This window comes from Typopeltis vanoorti, chromosome 18, assembly GCF_054136105.1.
Source record: "Typopeltis vanoorti isolate ZY-2024b chromosome 18, IOZ_Tvanoo_1.0, whole genome shotgun sequence".
Classification (NCBI taxonomy): domain Eukaryota; kingdom Metazoa; phylum Arthropoda; class Arachnida; order Uropygi; family Thelyphonidae; genus Typopeltis; species Typopeltis vanoorti.
Window position 1 is genome coordinate 103,610,116 of NC_143566.1, and position 20,159 is coordinate 103,630,274.

General features: G+C 33.3%; 1 protein-coding gene across 4 annotated transcripts in view; it reads right to left on the reverse strand.

Moving 5' to 3' along the window:
• Positions 1-20,159, reverse strand: part of Not10 (CCR4-NOT transcription complex subunit 10) — a 155,091-nt gene that overhangs the window by 68,099 nt on the left and 66,833 nt on the right. For all 4 annotated transcript variants that reach the window (XM_090407829.1, XM_090407830.1, XM_090407827.1 and 1 more), the window contains exon 9: positions 10,294-10,415. In XM_090407829.1, coding sequence (XP_090263955.1) covers positions 10,294-10,415 — 122 coding nt within the window. The remainder of the gene's footprint in view (positions 1-10,293; positions 10,416-20,159) is intronic.

Consider the following 20,159-nt stretch of genomic DNA (forward strand, 5'->3'; position numbering starts at 1 on the left):
ATGGGAGGACTTTGGCAAGAATATAGAAAATAAATATCAAGAAGGTGGCAAAATATTCTGGAGATTGTTGAAGAAGTTTAGGAATGGAGGAAAGAGTGCTGTAAAAGGAATTAGAGATGGTAAAGGTGAAATGAAAACAGGAGAAAAAGATATCCTTGAAGTATGGAGTAATTACTTTGAAAAACTGCTAAATGAAACAAGCAGTGATGACAGCACAGTGATAAAAAACACTGACCAGGCATGCAGTCAGGAATACATATCCATACTGGAAGTAGAAAAAGCCATCAAAGGCTTGAAATGTGGAAAGGCAGCAGGAGTAGATGACATTCGACCAGAAATGCTGAAGTATGGTGGTATAAGAGTCTTACAGTGGCTGCACTGCATAGTTCAGAAAGCCTGGACAGAGGGACAAATTCCCGATGATTGGAGTAGAGCTCTCATAGTACCCATATATAAAAAGGGAAATAAAACTGAATGTGAGAATTACAGAGGTATTTCCCTACTGAGTGTTCCTGGCAAGATCTATGCAAGTATACTTGAGAAACGGTTGAGAAGAATTGTGGAAGAAAAGCTTGGTGAAGAACAAGCTGGATTCAGGCCAAATAGAGGCTGTCAGGATCAGATCTTCACTTTACGACAAATAGTCGAGAAAGCATGGGAATATAACAAAGATCTGTATTTAAGTTTTGTCGATTTGGAAAAGGCATATGATAAGGTGCCAAGAGAGAAGCTATTCAATATGCTGCAGTTATATGGTGTCAATGGGGCATTATATCAAGCAATACTTAGTCTTTATTTGAGTTGTGAGTCAGCAGTTAGAATTGAAGGAAGTACAGGAAGATGGTTTAATGTTAAATCTGGTGTGAGACAAGGATGTACATTATCCCCTCTGTTATTCATTATCTATATGGATCACATTATGAAGGAATGTGGTATTAAACCTGATATCAAAATTGGAGATGTTAATGTCAGCTCTTTGCTTTATGCGGATGATGTTATACTTCTAAATAAATCCGCTACAAGGCTGCAAGATTCTCTGACTAAATTGAATAGCTGTTGTAATAGATATGGTATGAAGGTCAGCAATAAAAAGACAAAGACAATGAAAATAGGCAGAATCATTGAAAATGTCAACTGTGTTGTGAATGGAGAACCTGTGGAACAAGTAAAACATTTCAGCTACTTAGGCACAATTTTTACTGAAGATGGTAAACTAAATATAGAAATAGACAACCGAATCAGCAAAGCTGGTATCGTGGGAAGTCAATTGAATAAATTCATATGGAATAAGAAAGAAATTAGTCGGAACACTAAATTAGCTGTATACAAGACTGTGTTCAAACCAATTTTAACTTATGGATCTGAGAGCTGGGTCAGAAGTAAAACACTTGACCGAAGACTAGAGACCGCAGATATGAGAGTCCTGAGAAAGATTAGAGGCGTGAACAGATGGCATCAATGGCAATATCATATTAAAAATGAGGATATTAGGAAAGAACTTGACATTGTCAGCATCCAGGAATGCATTAGCAGAGCTAATCTCAGATGGTATGGTCACTTAAATAGAATGGGAGAGAAAAGATTAGCAAAACAAGTGTTCTCTGCCAGGTTGGCAGGAAAACGACCCAGAGGAAGACCAAGATATAGGTGGATTGATACGGTACAAAGTGCCTTAGACGATAGAAATATAAGATCTGATAATGTTGGAGTCTTGACAAGTAATAGACTGATTTGGAGGAAAATTGTAGATAGGAAGTTAGTAATGATGTAATTTTTTCATGTCATACTGTCATATCCTGTACACCCCTTGAGGGTACATGGCAGGAATTTGATGATGATGATGATGATGCTTTCTTTTCCATTTTTTTTTTTCTCTTTGTTACTTTATGTATAATTAGTGTCAGATTTTTCCATTCTTCTATCTCTTCTTTCCATTCTGCTTAACTATTTATTTATGTTTTCTTGATATTCATTCTTTGTGTTTTTCTGTTTGTAGTAATAGACCTTATATCCATGTTCATGACCATTTGATTTTCTTTTCTTTAAGCAGATTGCTGGTATTAATATATTTCTGATTACTAAATAATAATCTGAATCAATATTGTAATCTCTTACATCATTTATTAATTTTGCTAGTTTATTATTGGCTATCAAATAGTCAATTATTGATTTCTATTTGCCCAAGTAAATTTATGAGCTTCTTTATGTCTACAAAACTGTTTACTATTCTGAAGTTATTATATGATGCAAATTCTATTAATTTTTTTCCATTTGCATCAAGGCAATCTTCTCTGCATTTACCTGTCACAGATGGTATTGATTTATTACCGATTCTTGCAGTTAAGTCACCTGCTATTAATATAAAATCAGTTGGGTTTATTTTATCTAGCATATCTTGTAATGACTTATAACATTTTTCAGTCTTTGTTGTTATTCTTGTTTCTAAAGTCTCTTCAGAATGATCTTAAAAGAATGGAAGAACAGATAGTGTAATGGGGATTAAAATTCAATTTGGAGAAATGCAAGAATTGGTAATGAATCAATACCATCTGTGACAGGTAAATGCAGAGAAGATTGCCTTGATGCAAATGGAAAAAAATTAACAGAATTTGCATCATATAATAACTAGTTTTGTAGACATAAAGAAGCTCATAAATTTACTTGAGCAAATAGAAATCAATAATTGACTACTTGATAGCCAATAATAAACTAGCAAAATTAATAAATGTTGTTGAACTTAACAGATGAAGGAAGCAATATTTAACTAAAGTTTATAAATCAGTTCACAAACATATATATATATAATGTAGATAATCGGCATTTATTGCACATGACTGAGCCTAGATCTACTCAAGGGCATATAAAAACAATGAAGAAAGAATATAAGTAGCTCATTTGTTAGGGATAAAAATTTATGGAATAACCTTCTAAGTGTTGCAGATATAGGTAGTGTGGATTAGCTGTAAATTTTAATTAGCTGGACAAGATAATTGTGAGTGCAGAGCAACCTGGTCCATGGAACACCTTCCTTCTTGTCCCCTTCTTCAATCTTCTTACACAAAAGAGGACCTTATATCCTGCACAGAAAGCACAGTTGATTGCATACGATACTGGAGGAACATACGACCATATTTATTGTATATAATTTATATATAATTTCTTCTTCCTTCATATTTTACATATTATTTCCTGTATAATTTACATATTAAGTTTAAGCTGTTTTCATTTGTAATGTATCCTAATTCGTCATAAATAATGTTGTACCAATTACTTACTACTATACTACTTGTGTTTGGATATGAAATAAATAAATAAATTAGCTTTAAAATGAAAGAGATAAATGTTATCAGAGAAAGTTGGGTTTTAAAAATATATATATATATATATATATATAATATATACAGGGATCTACAAATTATGCAAAATCCTACTCACCACACAAAAAATTTACTTGCCCAAACATCTTTTTTTAAATTAATGATATATCCGATATGCTTGTAGTTGGCTACTGAAAGTGAACTATTCAAGGGAAAAAAAAAAAAAGGAAAAAACACATAAGGGTGCTCAAGGATCAGTCCTAATGTCCAATCCTTACCCTCATGTGGTGTGTCCCATTAGTTGGAATCCACCGGGTACTAAATGAACAAGGATGGGCTTGCAATTTCAGACTTGGCTGACAAACTGTGCTATCTATTCGCAGAAACTAGATACACACACACACACACACACACAATGACTTTTCATGCAGGCTGGGGTGTCACCCAGTTAAATAAGGTCCCTGCAGTTTTCATCAGGGAATGAGAGCAAACAGTGAAAAGTCAACTATTCAAACAAACTCCAACTCAACATCAGATAATTGGAATTACTGAGACAAAGAAGACAAAAACAAGTAAGATCTTATCAAATAATAAGTATAAAATTTATAATTGGGTCATAATCAAGGAAAGGAAGAAGCAGCAATAGCATTCAACAAACATGAAAATGTTTGGAAGAGTTATTTGGAGTCAAGTAGAGTTATGTGGACAAACTTAAAAATGGAGAAATGGACAATGAAATTAATTTATGGCTATGGTCCTACAGAAAATTCTTCTCCTAAGGAAGAAGTGGTGAATTTTTTGAATGAAGATAGTCAGGCTGGTTCAGGATACAACAGGATTTGCTACTAGAAGTGACCATTACTTAGTTTTAAGTAGTATAAAAAGGAATATCACATTGAAAAGAATGAAATGTAAGAAACGTTTAAAAAGTAAAGTTGAGCAGCTATTGCAGGTAAATTATAGACTCAACTATACAAACATTCAAGAAAAAATGAAACAAGTCGTAAACAAGAACCAAATCTTAAAGTAAACATTGATTCACCTAGGGTGGCATTTGGTGAAGTCTGCAATGACAAAAAAGTAAAAACACCAGGTTGGACACAAGACATTAAAGAAGCGAAGAGAAGAAAACATACAGTAATTCCTAGCAAAGAAGTTGGTAGATGCCCTAAAAGAATATAGAGGAAAAATACAGAGAAATGAAAGTGAAGTTATGTGTAAAAGTAGCTAAACAAAGGTTATGGGAAGATTTCATTATGAATTGCCATCTTCTGGTTTGTACAGAATGAGAAATTCCAAAAAGGGTCAGATTTCAGGATATCTGAGTCGATGCCCAAGCCATCTGAGTTGTAGTTTTTTGACTATATTGACAAGTGGTTCTTTCTTAGCCAGAGTTAGTGAAACAATCCATCTAAGTGTATCCAAGGATCAGTCTGAGACATTTAGTTCCAAAGGAGTTAATTAGATATGTAGTTTTTTTTTTGGTACTTATTATCCAGGTTTGAGAACCATACAAGAAGATGGATCTACTGGTTGCATGGTATAGTCTCAATTTTGTCTTTAATGATATTAATGATGATTTCCAGATGGGGTGGAGTTTGTTATGGATGACTAGAGCCAGCTGTTTATGTTTACTAATATCATTTGCATTGCTGATGTACAATCCAAGGTATGGAAAATCCTTTACTCTTTCTAAGGGTCTATGTTGATATGAAGCATAAAGTTTTCATAACCTATTGAGAATACGTTGGACTTTTGGATGTTGATCTGCAGACCAATAATTTAGCCTGTGCCTCTAATAGACAGAGTCTCCATAGCTTAGTCAGTATAGACAAAGCCCTTTGGTTGGTACGACCTGGGTTAGATTCCCATCAGTGATGAGGAACTTTATCTGGTCTCTTTTGACTAAAGGTGAGTTAGCCAGTCTCATACGGAGGTAGGGAGTTTTTTCACCTGGAAACTCAGGTTTTTTGTCCCAAAGAACAGGCAAACCGACCCTGTGAACGCATATGGATTGCAGTCATGAATATGTGCCAGTCCTGAGAACGGATAAAATAGGAGGTTGGGGAAACCAATGGTGAATTACCCTGTAAAAAATCTTACCAGGAATATTTTGTGGGCAAAGCCTACAAAGTCACCTACGGTGGGAAACAACTGAAAAGCAGTCAATCAGTCTCTAGTAGACAGATGTTTTTGTGCATTTGTTGGTTCTGTATCAATAAGTACAACATCGTCAGCAAAGCTATGATCAGTGATTTGCATGGCTTGAAATGTGAAAAGGCAGCAGGAGTAGATGATATTCGACCAGAGATGCTGAAGTATGGTGGTACAAAAGTCTTACAGTGGCTGAACTGCATAGTTCAGAAGGCCTGGACAGAGGGTCAAATTCCTAATGATTGGAGTAGAGCTCTCATAGTACCCATATATAAAAAGGGAAATAAAAAAGAATGTGAGAATTACAGAGGTATTTCCCTACTGCGTGTTCCTGGCAAGATCTATGCAAGTATACTTGAGAAACAGTTGAGAAGAATTGTGGAAGAAAAGCTTGGTGAAGAACAAGCTGGATTCAGGCCAAACAGAGGCTGTCAGGATCAGATCTTCACATTGCAACAAATAGTTGAGAAAGCAAGGGAATATAACAAAGATCTGTATTTAAGTTTTGTCGATCTGGAAAAGGCATATGACAAGGTGCCAAGAGAGAGATTATTCAATACATTACAGTTATATGGTGTCGTTGGAGCATTATATCAAACAATACTTAGTCTTTATTTCAGTTGCAAGTCAGCAGTTAGAATTGAAGGAAGTACTGGAAGATGGTTTACTGTTAAATCTGGTGTGAGACAAGGATGTACATTATCCCCTCTGTTATTCATTATCTATATGGATCACATTATGAAGGAAAGTGGTATTAAACATGATAGCAGAATTGGACATGTTAATGTCAGCTCTTTGCTTTATGCAGACGATGTTATACTTCTAAATAACTGCTACAAGTTTGCAAGATTCTCTGACTAAACTGAATAATTGTTGTAATAGATATGGCATGAAGGTCAGCAATAAAAAGACAAAGACAATGAAAATATTTAGAATCGTTGAAAATTTCAACGGTCTTGTGAATGGAGAACCTGTGGAACAAGTAAAACATTTCAGCTACTTAGGCACGATTTTTAGTGAAGATGGTAAATTAAATATGGAAATAGACAAAAGAATCAACAAAGCTGGTATGGTAGGAAGTCAGATGAATAAATTCATATGGAATAAGAGAGAAATTAGCCAAAACAATAAATTAGCTGTATACAAGACAGTGTTCAAACCAATTTTAACTTGTGGATCTGAGAGCTGGGTCAGGAGTAAAACACTTGACCAAAGACTAGAGACTGCAGATATGAGAGTCCTGAGAAAGATTAGAGGTGTGAACAGATGGCATCAATGGTAATATCATATTAAAAACAACAATATTAGGAAAGAACTTGACATTGTGAGCATCCAGGAATGCGTTAGCAGAGCTAATCTCAGGTGGTATGGTCACTTAAACAGAATGGGTGAGGAAAGATTAGCAAAACTAGTGTTCTCTGCCAGGTTGGCAGGAAAACGACTCAGAGGAAGGCCAAGATATAGGTGGATTGATATGGTACAAAGTGCCTTAGACGATAGAAATATAAGATCTGATAATGTTGGAGTCTTGACAAGTAACAGACTGATTTGGGGAAAAATTGTAGATAGGAAGTTAGTAATTATTTAATTTTTCATGTAGTACTATCATATCCTGTACATCCCTTGAGGGTACAAGTCAGGAATTTGATGATGATGATTAAAAAAAAATTGTGGAGTTGAAATTTTGAGAAAAACGAAGCTGGTTTGAAGCCAAGTAGACATCGTAAAGATGAGATATTCATTTTACGAGAAATAGTTGAGACATCATGGGAATATACTTAAGTTTAATAGATCTGGAAAAGGCATTTCAAGCTCTTCTCTTGGCTTGTCAAAATTCTACAATTATATGATAAATAGAACATTATACAGAGCAATACGTACACATACTGGCCAGTGAATTAGAAACCTTTATGCAGATGCACGCAAATGCCACTTATGCAGCATATATGCAAAATACTTGGTCACGTGCATCTCCACATTCTAGGCAACTATTTAAGAATGTTGCTGGTCAGTAATTATCAATAGTGTTGATCACAATGGGAAAAACAAAGGATCTAAAGGAGTTCAATAAAGGGCTTATAGTGGGTGCTCGCCTGGATGGAGCCACGATTTTAAAAACAGCAGAGCTGACTGGTTTCTCAAAAGGTGAGATATCCCAGATATTTAATCAGTGGAAAAATAACGCACATTGCTTGACTAAGAGGTGTAACTCCAGTCCTAATATAGTCTGTCAGAAATGAGATCGCTGTTGTCTGAGAAGGCTTGTACAAACAAACATAACTTCCTGTGTGCAGCAATTGAATGAAGCATTTAATGAAGGCTGTTCCTGACTCATATCTCACCAAACTATGAGCAGGGAATTGAAGAGAATCAGTATTGGCAGTCGCATGTCAATACGGAAACCACTGATTTTGGCAAAGAACCAGAAAGTTCGTCTATGTGTAGTATATATTTAAGTTGTTAGTGAGCAGTTAGAACTTAAGGAGTAAAAGAAAATGGTTTGATGTAATCAGGTGTAAGACAAAGACGCACAATATTTCTGCTCTTATTCATCATCTATATGATCACATTACAAAAGAAAGTGGCATTACACCTGATATTAGAATTAGATATATTAAACATATTCAGGAACATGGACAACTACAGCTGGAGAACCTAATGAACAAGTACATTTCAACTATTTAGGTACAGTTTTTACTGAAGATAGCAAATTAAATTTGGAAACAGATAACAGAACAAGCAAAACTCATATGGCAGGGAGTCAGATGAATAAATTTGTTTAACAAATTTGTTTTAAGTTATGGATCTGATAGCTGGATTGGAAAATAAGGATTTGATCAAACAACAGAAACTGCAGATTTGAGAATTCTGAGAAAAGGTTCTGCCATTGATACCTTCTGTTCAGGCTTCCTGAACAGATGGTATCAATGGTAGAATCATATTAAAGACGAAGACATTAGGAAGGAAAGTAATATGGTTAGCATCCAAGATGTGCGAGCAGGGCTAATCGAAGGTGGTATGATCATTTTAACAGAATGGGAGAGGAAAGGTTAGCAAATCAGGTCTTTGATGCCAGGAAAAAAATACTCAGAGGAAGTACTGATAATAGGTGGAAAGATTCAGTCAGAAATGCACTAGAAGACCAAAATGTTAGATATGACAATATTGGAATGCTGACAAGTGACAGACGAATTTGGATGAATATTATTGATAGGAGATTACTAATCTCCTATAATTTAATAAACCTAAATTTAATAATATATCATTATCACAGTAGCCTTTATGCTCCCATGAGGGATTCATATCAAAATTGATGATGATAATAAAGTCATTTGATAAGACCTTTGGTGATATATATGTTTGATTATTGTTTTCAAAGTCTCATTTTTTTTTCAATATATGTATACTTGAGGAGTCTATAGTTCACGTCTGATGAATGCTGCTCCACTTTCTTTTTTAAAAGTTTCTTACAAATTTTTCTTTTTAATGTGATACACGTTTTTCCTGATCAAAACTAAATGGTGCTAGCTTCTTATTTCAATCCACTGCACATTCTTGTCTTGAACCAAAGAAAAAGATTTAGAGTCTTTTCTTATTTCTTGAGTCCTTTCTCCAGGTGAATTTGCATACATTGTTATGTTGGAATGTGATGTTAGTAATGACTAGTATATGTTCTAAACAGAAATCTAGCAGGTACTTTATTATCATTGCTCTTTTTCCCCAAATTTTCCTAACATTTTTCTATTTGCCTATTACTCATTTCCTACTCTGCTGTTTTTACCGTTTTTTTGGTCAGGTGTCTTCTCTATTGCCTCAAAAAAAAAATAAATAAATAAATAAATAAAAAATAAAAATCCCTTCACTCCTTCCTTAGTAGAAACTTCTGTGAGACCAGAAGCATAAATTAGTTTCAGCATCCAATTCCCCAGTCTAATGTTTATTCGCATCACTACATGATATTGGCTATCATTTGAGAAGATTATTATTGTATTTATTGTTGAATATTATAGCCAATCATTCTTTTCACTTATTATTACTGCCTGAATTAACATAACATCTTCAATTATTTCAAAGAACATCACCTGGTCTTTGTAAAACCTATCATGGTGATCTTCTTGCATTTCTTCTATTCTTTTTTTTTGATAATAGTTCCAATCTTGAATTCTGCTGATGGTGATTTGGATTTGTTGTTGGTGGTAATAAATGATGCGAGGGAAAAAACAACAACAAAAAAAAAAACACATCTTAAAATGGCTCAAGTCAAAAATCCGAGCTTTGCAATCAACGTGCGCTACCACCGACAGTATCGTTAGAAAACCCCTAATAAATCCAAATCAAACTCTGAAAGGATCAAATACAGAAAACTATTAGATTGCTGTAATGTAGCAGTCAGTTAATGTGTTATTTAAAAAAAAAAAAACTTGAAGAAAAGTTCAACAACATATTTTGCATTCACAAAAATTTGTATTGTCCAGTAATACAAATGCGAATGTTACATTCTAAGATTTCTTAATAGTGAATAGTTAATCTTTTTTAAACTAACAGTATAGCGTTTGTTAAAAACATTATCTTATTGGTCACTCTCAATTTGTGTTATATCAAGCACAAATTTATTTACTTTCATTTCCAAATGATGTTTGCCAGAGGGGGGAGGGGAGAATTCCTTGAAAACTACTGCTGCAAGGAAACAGATTATGAAAGATCTTTTAATTTTTTGAATGCTTTAATTAATTTATAAGGAAGAGGAGTCCAGTAAAAAGTTATCTGTTAAGCAAAAACCATTTAGGTAACATAATAAGAAGACCTTTTGTATATATCATACCTCATTTTATTGTCATTAGAAAGAAATGGAGCCAGTAAAATTTTACGATGGGATCCACTTCCCACAATACCTTGTATGATGTCCCTTCTTCTTGGATACATTTGAAAATCAAGAGAATTATCCTAAAACAAAGATAAGTATTTTCACTTATCTTGAATTTATAAGCAGCAATAAGTCTGATTTTACATATCATTAACAAGTTATTAATCAAAACATGCATCTTATTAGAATTATTACAAAATATTTGATGGATAATGGACATGTTCATGGGAAAAAAAAAATTAATTTAATCACAAAGCTTTACAGGTTTAACCACCCAACTGGCCACATAGATCAAATATATCAAAAATATATGCTTCATAACCATATCATTTTTTTTTATAATATCGAATGGTTATAAAGAATCCAATAGGCACTTTGCATCCATAATTACATGGATGCAAAGTATCCAGTGAACTGGTTAAAGCACTAATTTTCTCCAACATAATTAAACTTTTAAGGAATTTGTTATGTAATCTGGATATTTCATTTACAAAGGAAAATGTTATCAACATGTAGAAGGAACAGTTATGGTTAGAGTATCTCACCAATAGAATATTAAATATTGATCTTATGAATGAAATTACAAATAGTTTTTTTTTATAAGATCAACAGCATCCATCAACATATCACATTTACCTTAGCACTTGAAAATGCTTTATTGTGTTTGGATTATCTTTCATCATTCCACATAGTCCTGTCCCTTGGAAAAGTCATCTCCCCAATGCATATAAGCTCCAACTCTTCAAGAAGCACCTTAACAGATTTCTTTCTTCTCTCTGATCATTTATTCACACATGGCACTGTGGTGTTATAGGTCTTGGACCTCTCTTGTGTGTGTTTGGAGTTGATATATATATATATATATAATATTTTGGAGGATACTGAAAAAAAAACTCAGAAATGAAGGATTTTGAAACTTTTATTCCTCCATATCTGAGTATTAGCTATGCTATATAATTCAAAAAGAACAAATTGTAGGTGACTATAGCATAACTGCCATAGTATCCATCTAAAAAAAGGAAATAAAAGTGATCGTGAGAATTACACAGGAATCTCCCTACTGAGGATTTCAGGCTAGATTAATGTAAAGAATACTTAAGAAGAGACTAAGAAAAATTGTGGAAGACAAGCTTGGGAACAAACAAGCATTCCTTAGGAATTATAAACGCTGGATATTCCAATGGATAGTGAAGAATTCATGAGTATACAGAGAAGGATATGGATTTTTGTTTTGGAGATAAAAAAAAAAAGCATATAATAAGACAGGCAAGCTGTTAAAATGAAAAGATGCATAAGGAGGATAGTTTGACGTTAAAGCAGACATAATGCAAAGATGCTTGTTATACTCCACCATTATTCTTCATCTACAGGGATTCACATTATGAAGGAATGTGATGTTAAACCTCAAAATCAGAGATACTAAACTCAGTTCATTACTTTATGCAGATGATATTATTCTCTTAAATCCACTATAAGTTCAGTTTCAACTGAGCTTATAACTACCATAACAAATTTTTTAAGACTTTAACAAATAAGACTCATTTGAAGTTCATAAGAAGTTAGCAATAATGTAAACTTAAAAGGATGATCTAATTACAATGTATTAAAATGAAGTACTATTCATTGTTTTTGGTTCTCCTCTAGCTCACATTTTTCTCTTTATAATTTCCAGATAAATCTATTTCAATTTTTGCAACCTTTATCATTATAATTACTGATGCGAATGTCACTGGATCACCTGAGTTATAAAGGTCATTCTACATTAACATTCATTAGTTTTTTTAAAATGATTTTTAAATAAAGTTCTTGTGTTTCTAATAAGAAAAAAATATAAAATTTTCCAAGAACATACTTTGACTTTGTGATATCATTTTAGATACATCCCCTTTCCCATTCATACTTTCCTCAAATCTTGTCTTCTCCTAAAAGTACACTGTTACTAAGCAACTAACTAGCTAGTAGTTCAAAATATTTACCCACCAAGGCTGAAACTATGCATAATGCTAGCATTTGGTAATTCACAAGACCCTCCCCCCACCCCACAATTTTTGTTTAACCAGCACAAAAGATTCTTGAATTTGCCAAAAACATATCAAAAACAGTCCAAGAAATCGAGATGGGACTTTTTCCATTGCATAATGAGTTTCTCCACAAGGAAGGTTCTCCACTTTCTTGTAGTGCACTTTGTTACTACAAATTCACATACCAAAGGAATGAGTATGGACTACACATTTGAAACTTATTGTATTATTATTGCAATTGTCTGTGAAAATACTAGTGGTGGTGGTTGGCGGTAGATGGCATTGGTGTAGATGATGAGGGTAGTTGCGGTTGGTGAATAGATGGAGAGTTGTAGAGTACCCTCCCTCGATGAGTCTTTGGACTCCTTGTAGGTGTTATATAATAATAATTTCGAATTGGCTAAACAAATGTCATGTTGGGTAAGACACTACTGATTAAAAACAAAGCCTCTGCAGTTTCATCAGGAAGCTGCAAAGGTTTGTTACTGAATTAATACCGAATACTGTATGTTGATCATGGAGATGAAACTCTAAAACAGGCAAATACTTCTACATACTAACTATAACAAAAATTTTATAGCAACCATACCCTCTGAGTGTGAGAAGGTCTGGTCGGAAGATCAAATTTCAGATGAGTGGAGTATAAGCTTTCAACAGTACCCTCTATAAAAAGGGAAATAAAATGGAACATGAGAATTTTCTAATGCATGTTCCAAGATTTAAGTAAGCATGCTTGGGGAAGAACAAGCTGGATTCAGACCAAACAGCAATTATCAAAATCAGATTTTTACTTTCAAACAGTCACTAAATCACTATGATAAGAATAACAAAAGCAAAAGTAAAGCAGCAGTTAAAAAACTAAAGGATGTAAAATCAGATGGAAGAGAAGGGCATATTATTACTTCTGTTTTCTTCATCGGTATGGACTACATTATGAAAGAAATGTGGTATTAACTGATATGAAAATTATATATAATTAAACTCGAGTCTTTACACTTTGTTGGCCTAACTAGTTAAGTGGATAGTGTCTCTGGCTGTGGGTTCAAATTCCATTGTGGATAGCTGTTTGGGTGATAGATGATTTTTGCTGCCAAGTGCAAGACTACCACGCTATTATTGGAATCCTGAAATGGTTTGAAAAAGTTCCACATTTGGTATCTAGAGCAGAGTTTCCAGATAATCTCTCTCTACAATCACCTGATACCAAATTATACTGTGGGTTACTGTTTTTATTGCTAATTATTATACTACTACCAAATTCACTTAAAAATAACTGCCCTCCAAAGTATTAAGCAGGTTTTCAAAAGGCCAAATTTTTGGCTATAACAGGCCACTGGGGCCTAACACACAATGGGAAATGTGACACAGTAGATCCCTCTTTTATGATCATTATAAATTTATTATGACAGTATGTCTACTGAGAATAAAACTTAACCAGTATGAAAGATTTCTAATAAATGAATCAAGATGGTTTATTTTTTTTTAAACAGTAACTAAGTTTTACATCATACAAAATATTGTATGATGTAAAATTTTATTTTGCATATTTGTCATTAAATAAATGAAAAAAAAAACAAAAAACATTGCTGAGTCTATGTGGATCATTTCATAGGTGTAGAGAAGAATTAGTCTACAGCCTGAAGTTGCAGTAATCTGTTGAAACAGTTTAAGCAGTTAAAATTAAAATCATGCTGGGAAGGACAAAAATGAATTTAAGAAATCACAGTATGAAGAACCTAATCCTACCCCTATGTTTACATTCAAAGACTTTTGAAAATATTGACCGTGGTCTAAAAAATTTAGAAATAGATGATTAAGATTTTGATTGAGCTCAAAAGGGTCAGGAATGCCTTGTCATGGCACACAAAAATTCAAGTTCAGAAGAAACTACTTTTTTTTTTTTTTTTTTTTAAATACACACACATATATAGAAGCTCTAAACAACAAATCCTGAACATTTTGTATAATTAAATAAATACTCATTTCATTTTCAGTTTAAACTATGTTTCCAGGAATGAAACCTCAATTCAATTTAAGATGGCTAGCTCTTAATGATGGTTTTTCAGGAACCAATTAGGTCATAAAAGTAGGAGTACTACTGAGTGCACACCACCCACCCACACATAAATCTTAAATTCATGCATCTTCAGGATATTTTAACTAAACTGAATGACTGCTACAAAAATCTGTAAGAAAGCAAAAAAGGCAAGAACATGAAAATTTTCATTCCCAATGGCAAATATACAGAATAAAATTTCACAACTATTTTCCAATCAGCAACTTTCTTCCAACTGGTTTATTATTTGTTAGGTCTCTGATTTGATTAGTTCTTCTAAAGCACTCCTCACTAAATCAATCCACTTTATACCTTGGTTTCTTTTTTTTTATGTCAGTGAAGAATTTTTATATTTAACCTGACTGTACTGTACTGTAAACTGTTCTTCATCTTGATATTATAGATAAGAAATTACAATGTAAAAGATATAATAAATTCGGTGTTTTAATCATTGGAGTGATTGTCTAAGCATGACTATTTCCTAGATGTGAGGCAGTCTAATGCAACCGTATTTGTATTTTAGTGAAGTAAGGAAGCATTTTTCCAATGGATCCCATGGTGGATAACCAAAGAAAGGTCTGTTAGTCCTGAGTGACCATACTGATGATATATCAGTTGAAGTCTTGGTGTTCTGAAATCCCATTGTTAGCTGTTTTGCCTGTTTGATCATAGTAAAGTAGGTTATAACTGCAGGAAACTTGGTAGATGCACACAGCCAAATGGATAAGAATTTTTTTTGCGTGGTTTGAAAGTGGTCACCTGATTTTTCTCACAATCATGGCTAACTTTTTGGAAGTACAACTAATAAATGGGGTGATGATTTTACTCCTGATAGGACACTGAGATAAGGATTTTTTTTTATTTTTTAAAAAATATATTTTATTTTATTTTTTAAACCAAACTGGCAATTTGCAGATGTGCTGATTATTATGTTTTTGGAATTCCTTAGTTGCTCATGTATTGAAGACATCCAAGGGATTATCCAGAGCAGAGCATATGCAAACCCCTCTTCTAGTGTACAAATAGTGTCAGCAAGCAAAGAATGTATGCTTGCAAATACAGAATACATTGATAGAGTAAAAGCAGTGTTTCAACTTTATACAAATGGGATGATGATGATAATATTCTTTTGATAACATCTCATATCTCAGTAGCTTCCCTAAACTTTATGCAACATCTAAACTACAGTACAGTCTTAGGAATACAAATATAAAATGCTAAGATAACTTTTACACAAATAAATAAACGAAAAATATAAACTAGCTTGTTCATTTAAGTTAGTCAATTTTCAACATTATTATATTTCAAAATTTATCCATCTCAGAAAAAAATCTAACTTTTGCTTTACCAGTTTCTATTATATACGTATTCTTGGTATATTTTTAAAAATTTCACCTTTTCAAATCTGATAAGAAATAAAGCATAAATATAGCCTTTCACATATCAGTATTCCTTGTCCAATGCAGCTATCCTGGAAAATATTAATGAACATATTTTTCAAATTATAATATTAGGAAAAAGAAAAATCTGTTGTGCTACATTTAATCACCTACCGGCCATGACATGTTCAGCCAATGATCAAAAATTCAGTGCAAAGTTATACCACAAAAATACCATGGCCAAAAGTATAAGATAGTTGATATATTTCAAATGTTGCTGGTTGGGAGGTTAAAGCAATAGCCAACTCCATCCATCTATTTAGGAAAAATAGAACTATTGTATTGTTTATTATTATTATTTATTTTTTTTTTTTAATCAGGCTGGAATTTATGAGCTCTGGCATAAATATAAGTATTAAAGAGTCATTAAATTTTCCCGAGTATAAATATTATAGGAATAAAGAAGTATGAACATTACAAACAAAATCGTAAGTATTTATAATTGGATAAAGAATGTTGGTGTATTCCTTGAACAAACAAAGTAAATAAATAAATAATAAATGTATGGAACATCAGTTGATGTTCAAATCTGGAACTTTGCTATCTAGATGATAAATCTTGCATGTATATTCACCACTAGTGAACTTTCCTCCCAATAAAGGTACACTGTCAAAAGGTTTTCATTTTAAACACTTCAATATCCTCACCCCACCAGTCTAATTTTTGCTAGTTCCCGCTTTCGTTCATTTACTTGCTCCAAAGAGATCCCTTGAATTACATAAAGAAGAATGGAATGCATACTCATGCTTTAAAACAGTCATTACGAATCCCAATTATATGAAAACTAACTTTGTCATCTCTATAGTATACACTGCTGAGATAAGGAGACCAAGAAAATTATCAAGTTGGTCAACTATATTCTGTAGCAGAAGTTAGCAAAAATGAGACTGGTGGGGAGTTCTCAAAAATTAATCTTTGGAAATGACAACATACCTTTATTGGGAGAAAAGCTCACTAGTGGCTAATATACATACAAAATTTATCATCTAGCTAGCAAAGTTCCAGCTTTCATTCATTCATTTCCTTGCTCCAAAGAGATCCTTTAAAATGCATGAAGATGTTAAAATCATTCATGTTTTCTTGCCATTTGCAAAAATATTTACAATTTCTTAATTTTAATCAGTTTCGCCAAGGAATCAATCAGTGAGACTGAATTTTAATTATTGAGGCATTAGTCTGGGCAGAAATAATTTAAAAATGGTATATCGGTGCTCTAAAGCTAAAAAAACTGAATATTGAAGATATTGCTTCTTGTACACAGGTTATTTCTCAGTCTCCAACTGTAAGAGACACCAGATCTTATGCCATTCACAAAATAAAATAAATGTTTATGCTTGGAAAAGCATGAAAAGTTTCAGAACTTCTCCGGCATGCACTATAAATTACCATCTTTATCCATTACTTCTAAAAGTGTATTTAAAGAAAGCTGAGTTGGTTATTAGTTTAATGTCTCATGCAAGCAAGATTTTATTAAAGATCATTCTAAATAGGATTGAGACAAAAACTGAGGCAGAGATGCCTGAGGATCAAGCAAGTTTTAGGAAAGGTGGTGGTAGCAGAGATCAAATCCTTTGCCTTAGCCAGATAATAGAAAAGTATAAAGAATTTAGACTCCATATGGTAATGTGTTTCATAGACTACTCTAAAGCTTTTGGCTGTGTTTAGCATTTAAAAGTGTGGGAAGTAATGGGTTTTTGAAAATAATGGGTTTTCCTCAACACATTATCAGATTGATAGTTAACTTGTACAGGGAGCAAGAAGCCACGGTAAGAACAGGTGTTGGATTAACTGATTGGTTTCAGGTTGGAAAGTGAGTTAGGCAAGGATGTTTACTTTCTCCTCACTTGTTTAGTATTTATGCTGAGAACATCATGCATGTAACATTGGATGAGCTTAACACAGGAATTACAAAAGGTGGCAGATTGAACAGTAAACTGAGGTATGCTGATAATACAGCGCTCCTTTGTAATGCAGGGAAGAATTAGAACAAATCCTTGACAAAATTAATGAGATCAGTAAAAACCAGAGGACTTCAGCTCATTCCTAGAGCAAAAGATTATGGTTCTCAAAAAAAAAAAAAAAAACACACAGGGAAGCTCCTAAGAAACAAGTGTACCTTAATGGAGAAAGAATTGAGGAAGTCAGCAGGTTCAAGTTCCTGAGATGTATTATTAATGTGAAGGATCTGTTCTGTTCAGAAGAAGATTAGGAATGGCTAAAACAACAGTCAGAGACCTGCCTAAAATCTGGAAGGATGAATCTATCTCCATAGGAACAAAGTTGAGGATTTTGGATGCAGCAACTTATGGATATGACACTTGGAACCTAAAGAAGTCTGATAGAAAAAGGATAGTTGCTTTTGAGATGTGGTGTTACAGAAGGCTGTTAAGGAAATCATATACTGAAAGCAGAAACGGATAGCTAATAGAAAGGATTAGTAGAACTTTAAAGTTCCTTAAGGATATTGATAGAAGAAAGTTGAAATATTTTAGACACATTGAAAGGATGGAAGGAGGACTTGTCAAAACAGTAATAAAAGGTAAATTTCCTGGAAAAAGACGAAGAGGTGGACCATCAGTGAAATGGAAGGATGGTGTGTGTGTAGAGTGACTGAACTTCAGAGAGTTGAAGCTGCCAGAAAAGCATACAACAGGACCACCTAACGAGGATTGGTATTGCACATCACTGAGCATCTGAGTGAAGTTCACTAGTGGTGAATATACATACAAGATTGATCATCTAGATAGCAAAGTCCCAGATTTTAACATCAACTGATGATCCATACTTTTATTATTTATTTATTTACTTTGTTCAAGGAATACACCAGCATTCTTTTTCCAATTATAAATACTTACAATTTTGTTTGTAATGTTCATACTTCTTTATTCCTATAATATTTATACTGGGAAAAATTTAACGACTCTTTAATACTTATATTTATGCCAGAGCTCATAAATTCCAGCCTGATTAAAAAAAAAATAAATAATAATAATAAATAATACAATGGTTCTATTTTTCCTAAAATAAGGAGTTTAATTAAAGAAACTGGGATGGGAGAATGCTGCCAATCTACATTATTCTTTACCTACAACTAAGGCCAAACCCAAGCAAATATTTGGTTTGACATTAGTGAAAGTAGTTATATATTATTATAATAAAGATAGTATTATTCCATGGAAACAGAGAATCACCATGAGATATACTTCATCATCATCATCAAATTCCTGCCATGTACCCTCAAGGGATGTACAGGATATAATAGTACTACATGAAAAAAAAAAAATTACATCATTACTAACTTCCTATCCACAATTTTCCTCCAAATCAATCTGTTACTTGTTAAGACTCCAACATTATCAGATCTTATATTTCTATTGTCTAAGGCACTTTGTACCGTATCAATCCACCTATATCTTGGTCTTCCTCTGGGTCGTTTTCCTGCCAACCTGGCAGAGAACACTTGTTTTGCTAATCTTTCTTCACCCATTCTGTTCAAGTGACCATACCACCTGAGATTAGCTCTGCTAACGCATTCCTGGATGCTCACAATGTCAAGTTCTTTCCTAATATCCTTGTTTTTAATATGATATTGCCATTGATGCCATCTGCTCACGCCTCTAATCTTTCCCAGGACTCTCATATCGGTCTCTAGTCTTTGGTCAAGTGTTTTACTTCTGACACAGCTCTCAGATCTATAAGTTAAAACAGGTTTGAACACTGTCTTGCATATAGCTAATTTAGTGTTCCGACTAATTTCTCTCTTATTTCATATGAATTTATTCAATTGATTCCCACCATACCAGCTTTACTGATTCTGTTGTCAATTTCTATATTTAATTTACCATCTTCACTAAAAATCGTGCCTAAGTAGCTGAAATGTTTTACTTGTTCCACAGGTTCTCCATTCACAACACAGTTGACATTTTCAATGAATCTGCCTATTTTCATTGTCTTTGTCTTTTTATTGCTGACCTTCATACCATATCTATTACAACAGTTATTTGATTTAGTCAGAGAATCTTGCAGACTTATAGCAGATTTATTTAGAAGTATAGCATCTTCCACATAAAGCAAAGATATACTTTGAGATATACTTTAATCCTAATATTAAAAACTGTCTCCCCCCCACAAAAAAAAAAATACAAATCTTCTTATACAACTACCATGTCACTACAAGACCAAAAACATGTTTTAACATATAAATCATGTTTCATGTTCCACATTTAAGAATTCTTCAAAATTCCTTCCTTGAAATGAAACTTCAGTTTCAAAACCCAATATATCACAGCAAAGAATTATTTTCTGTGT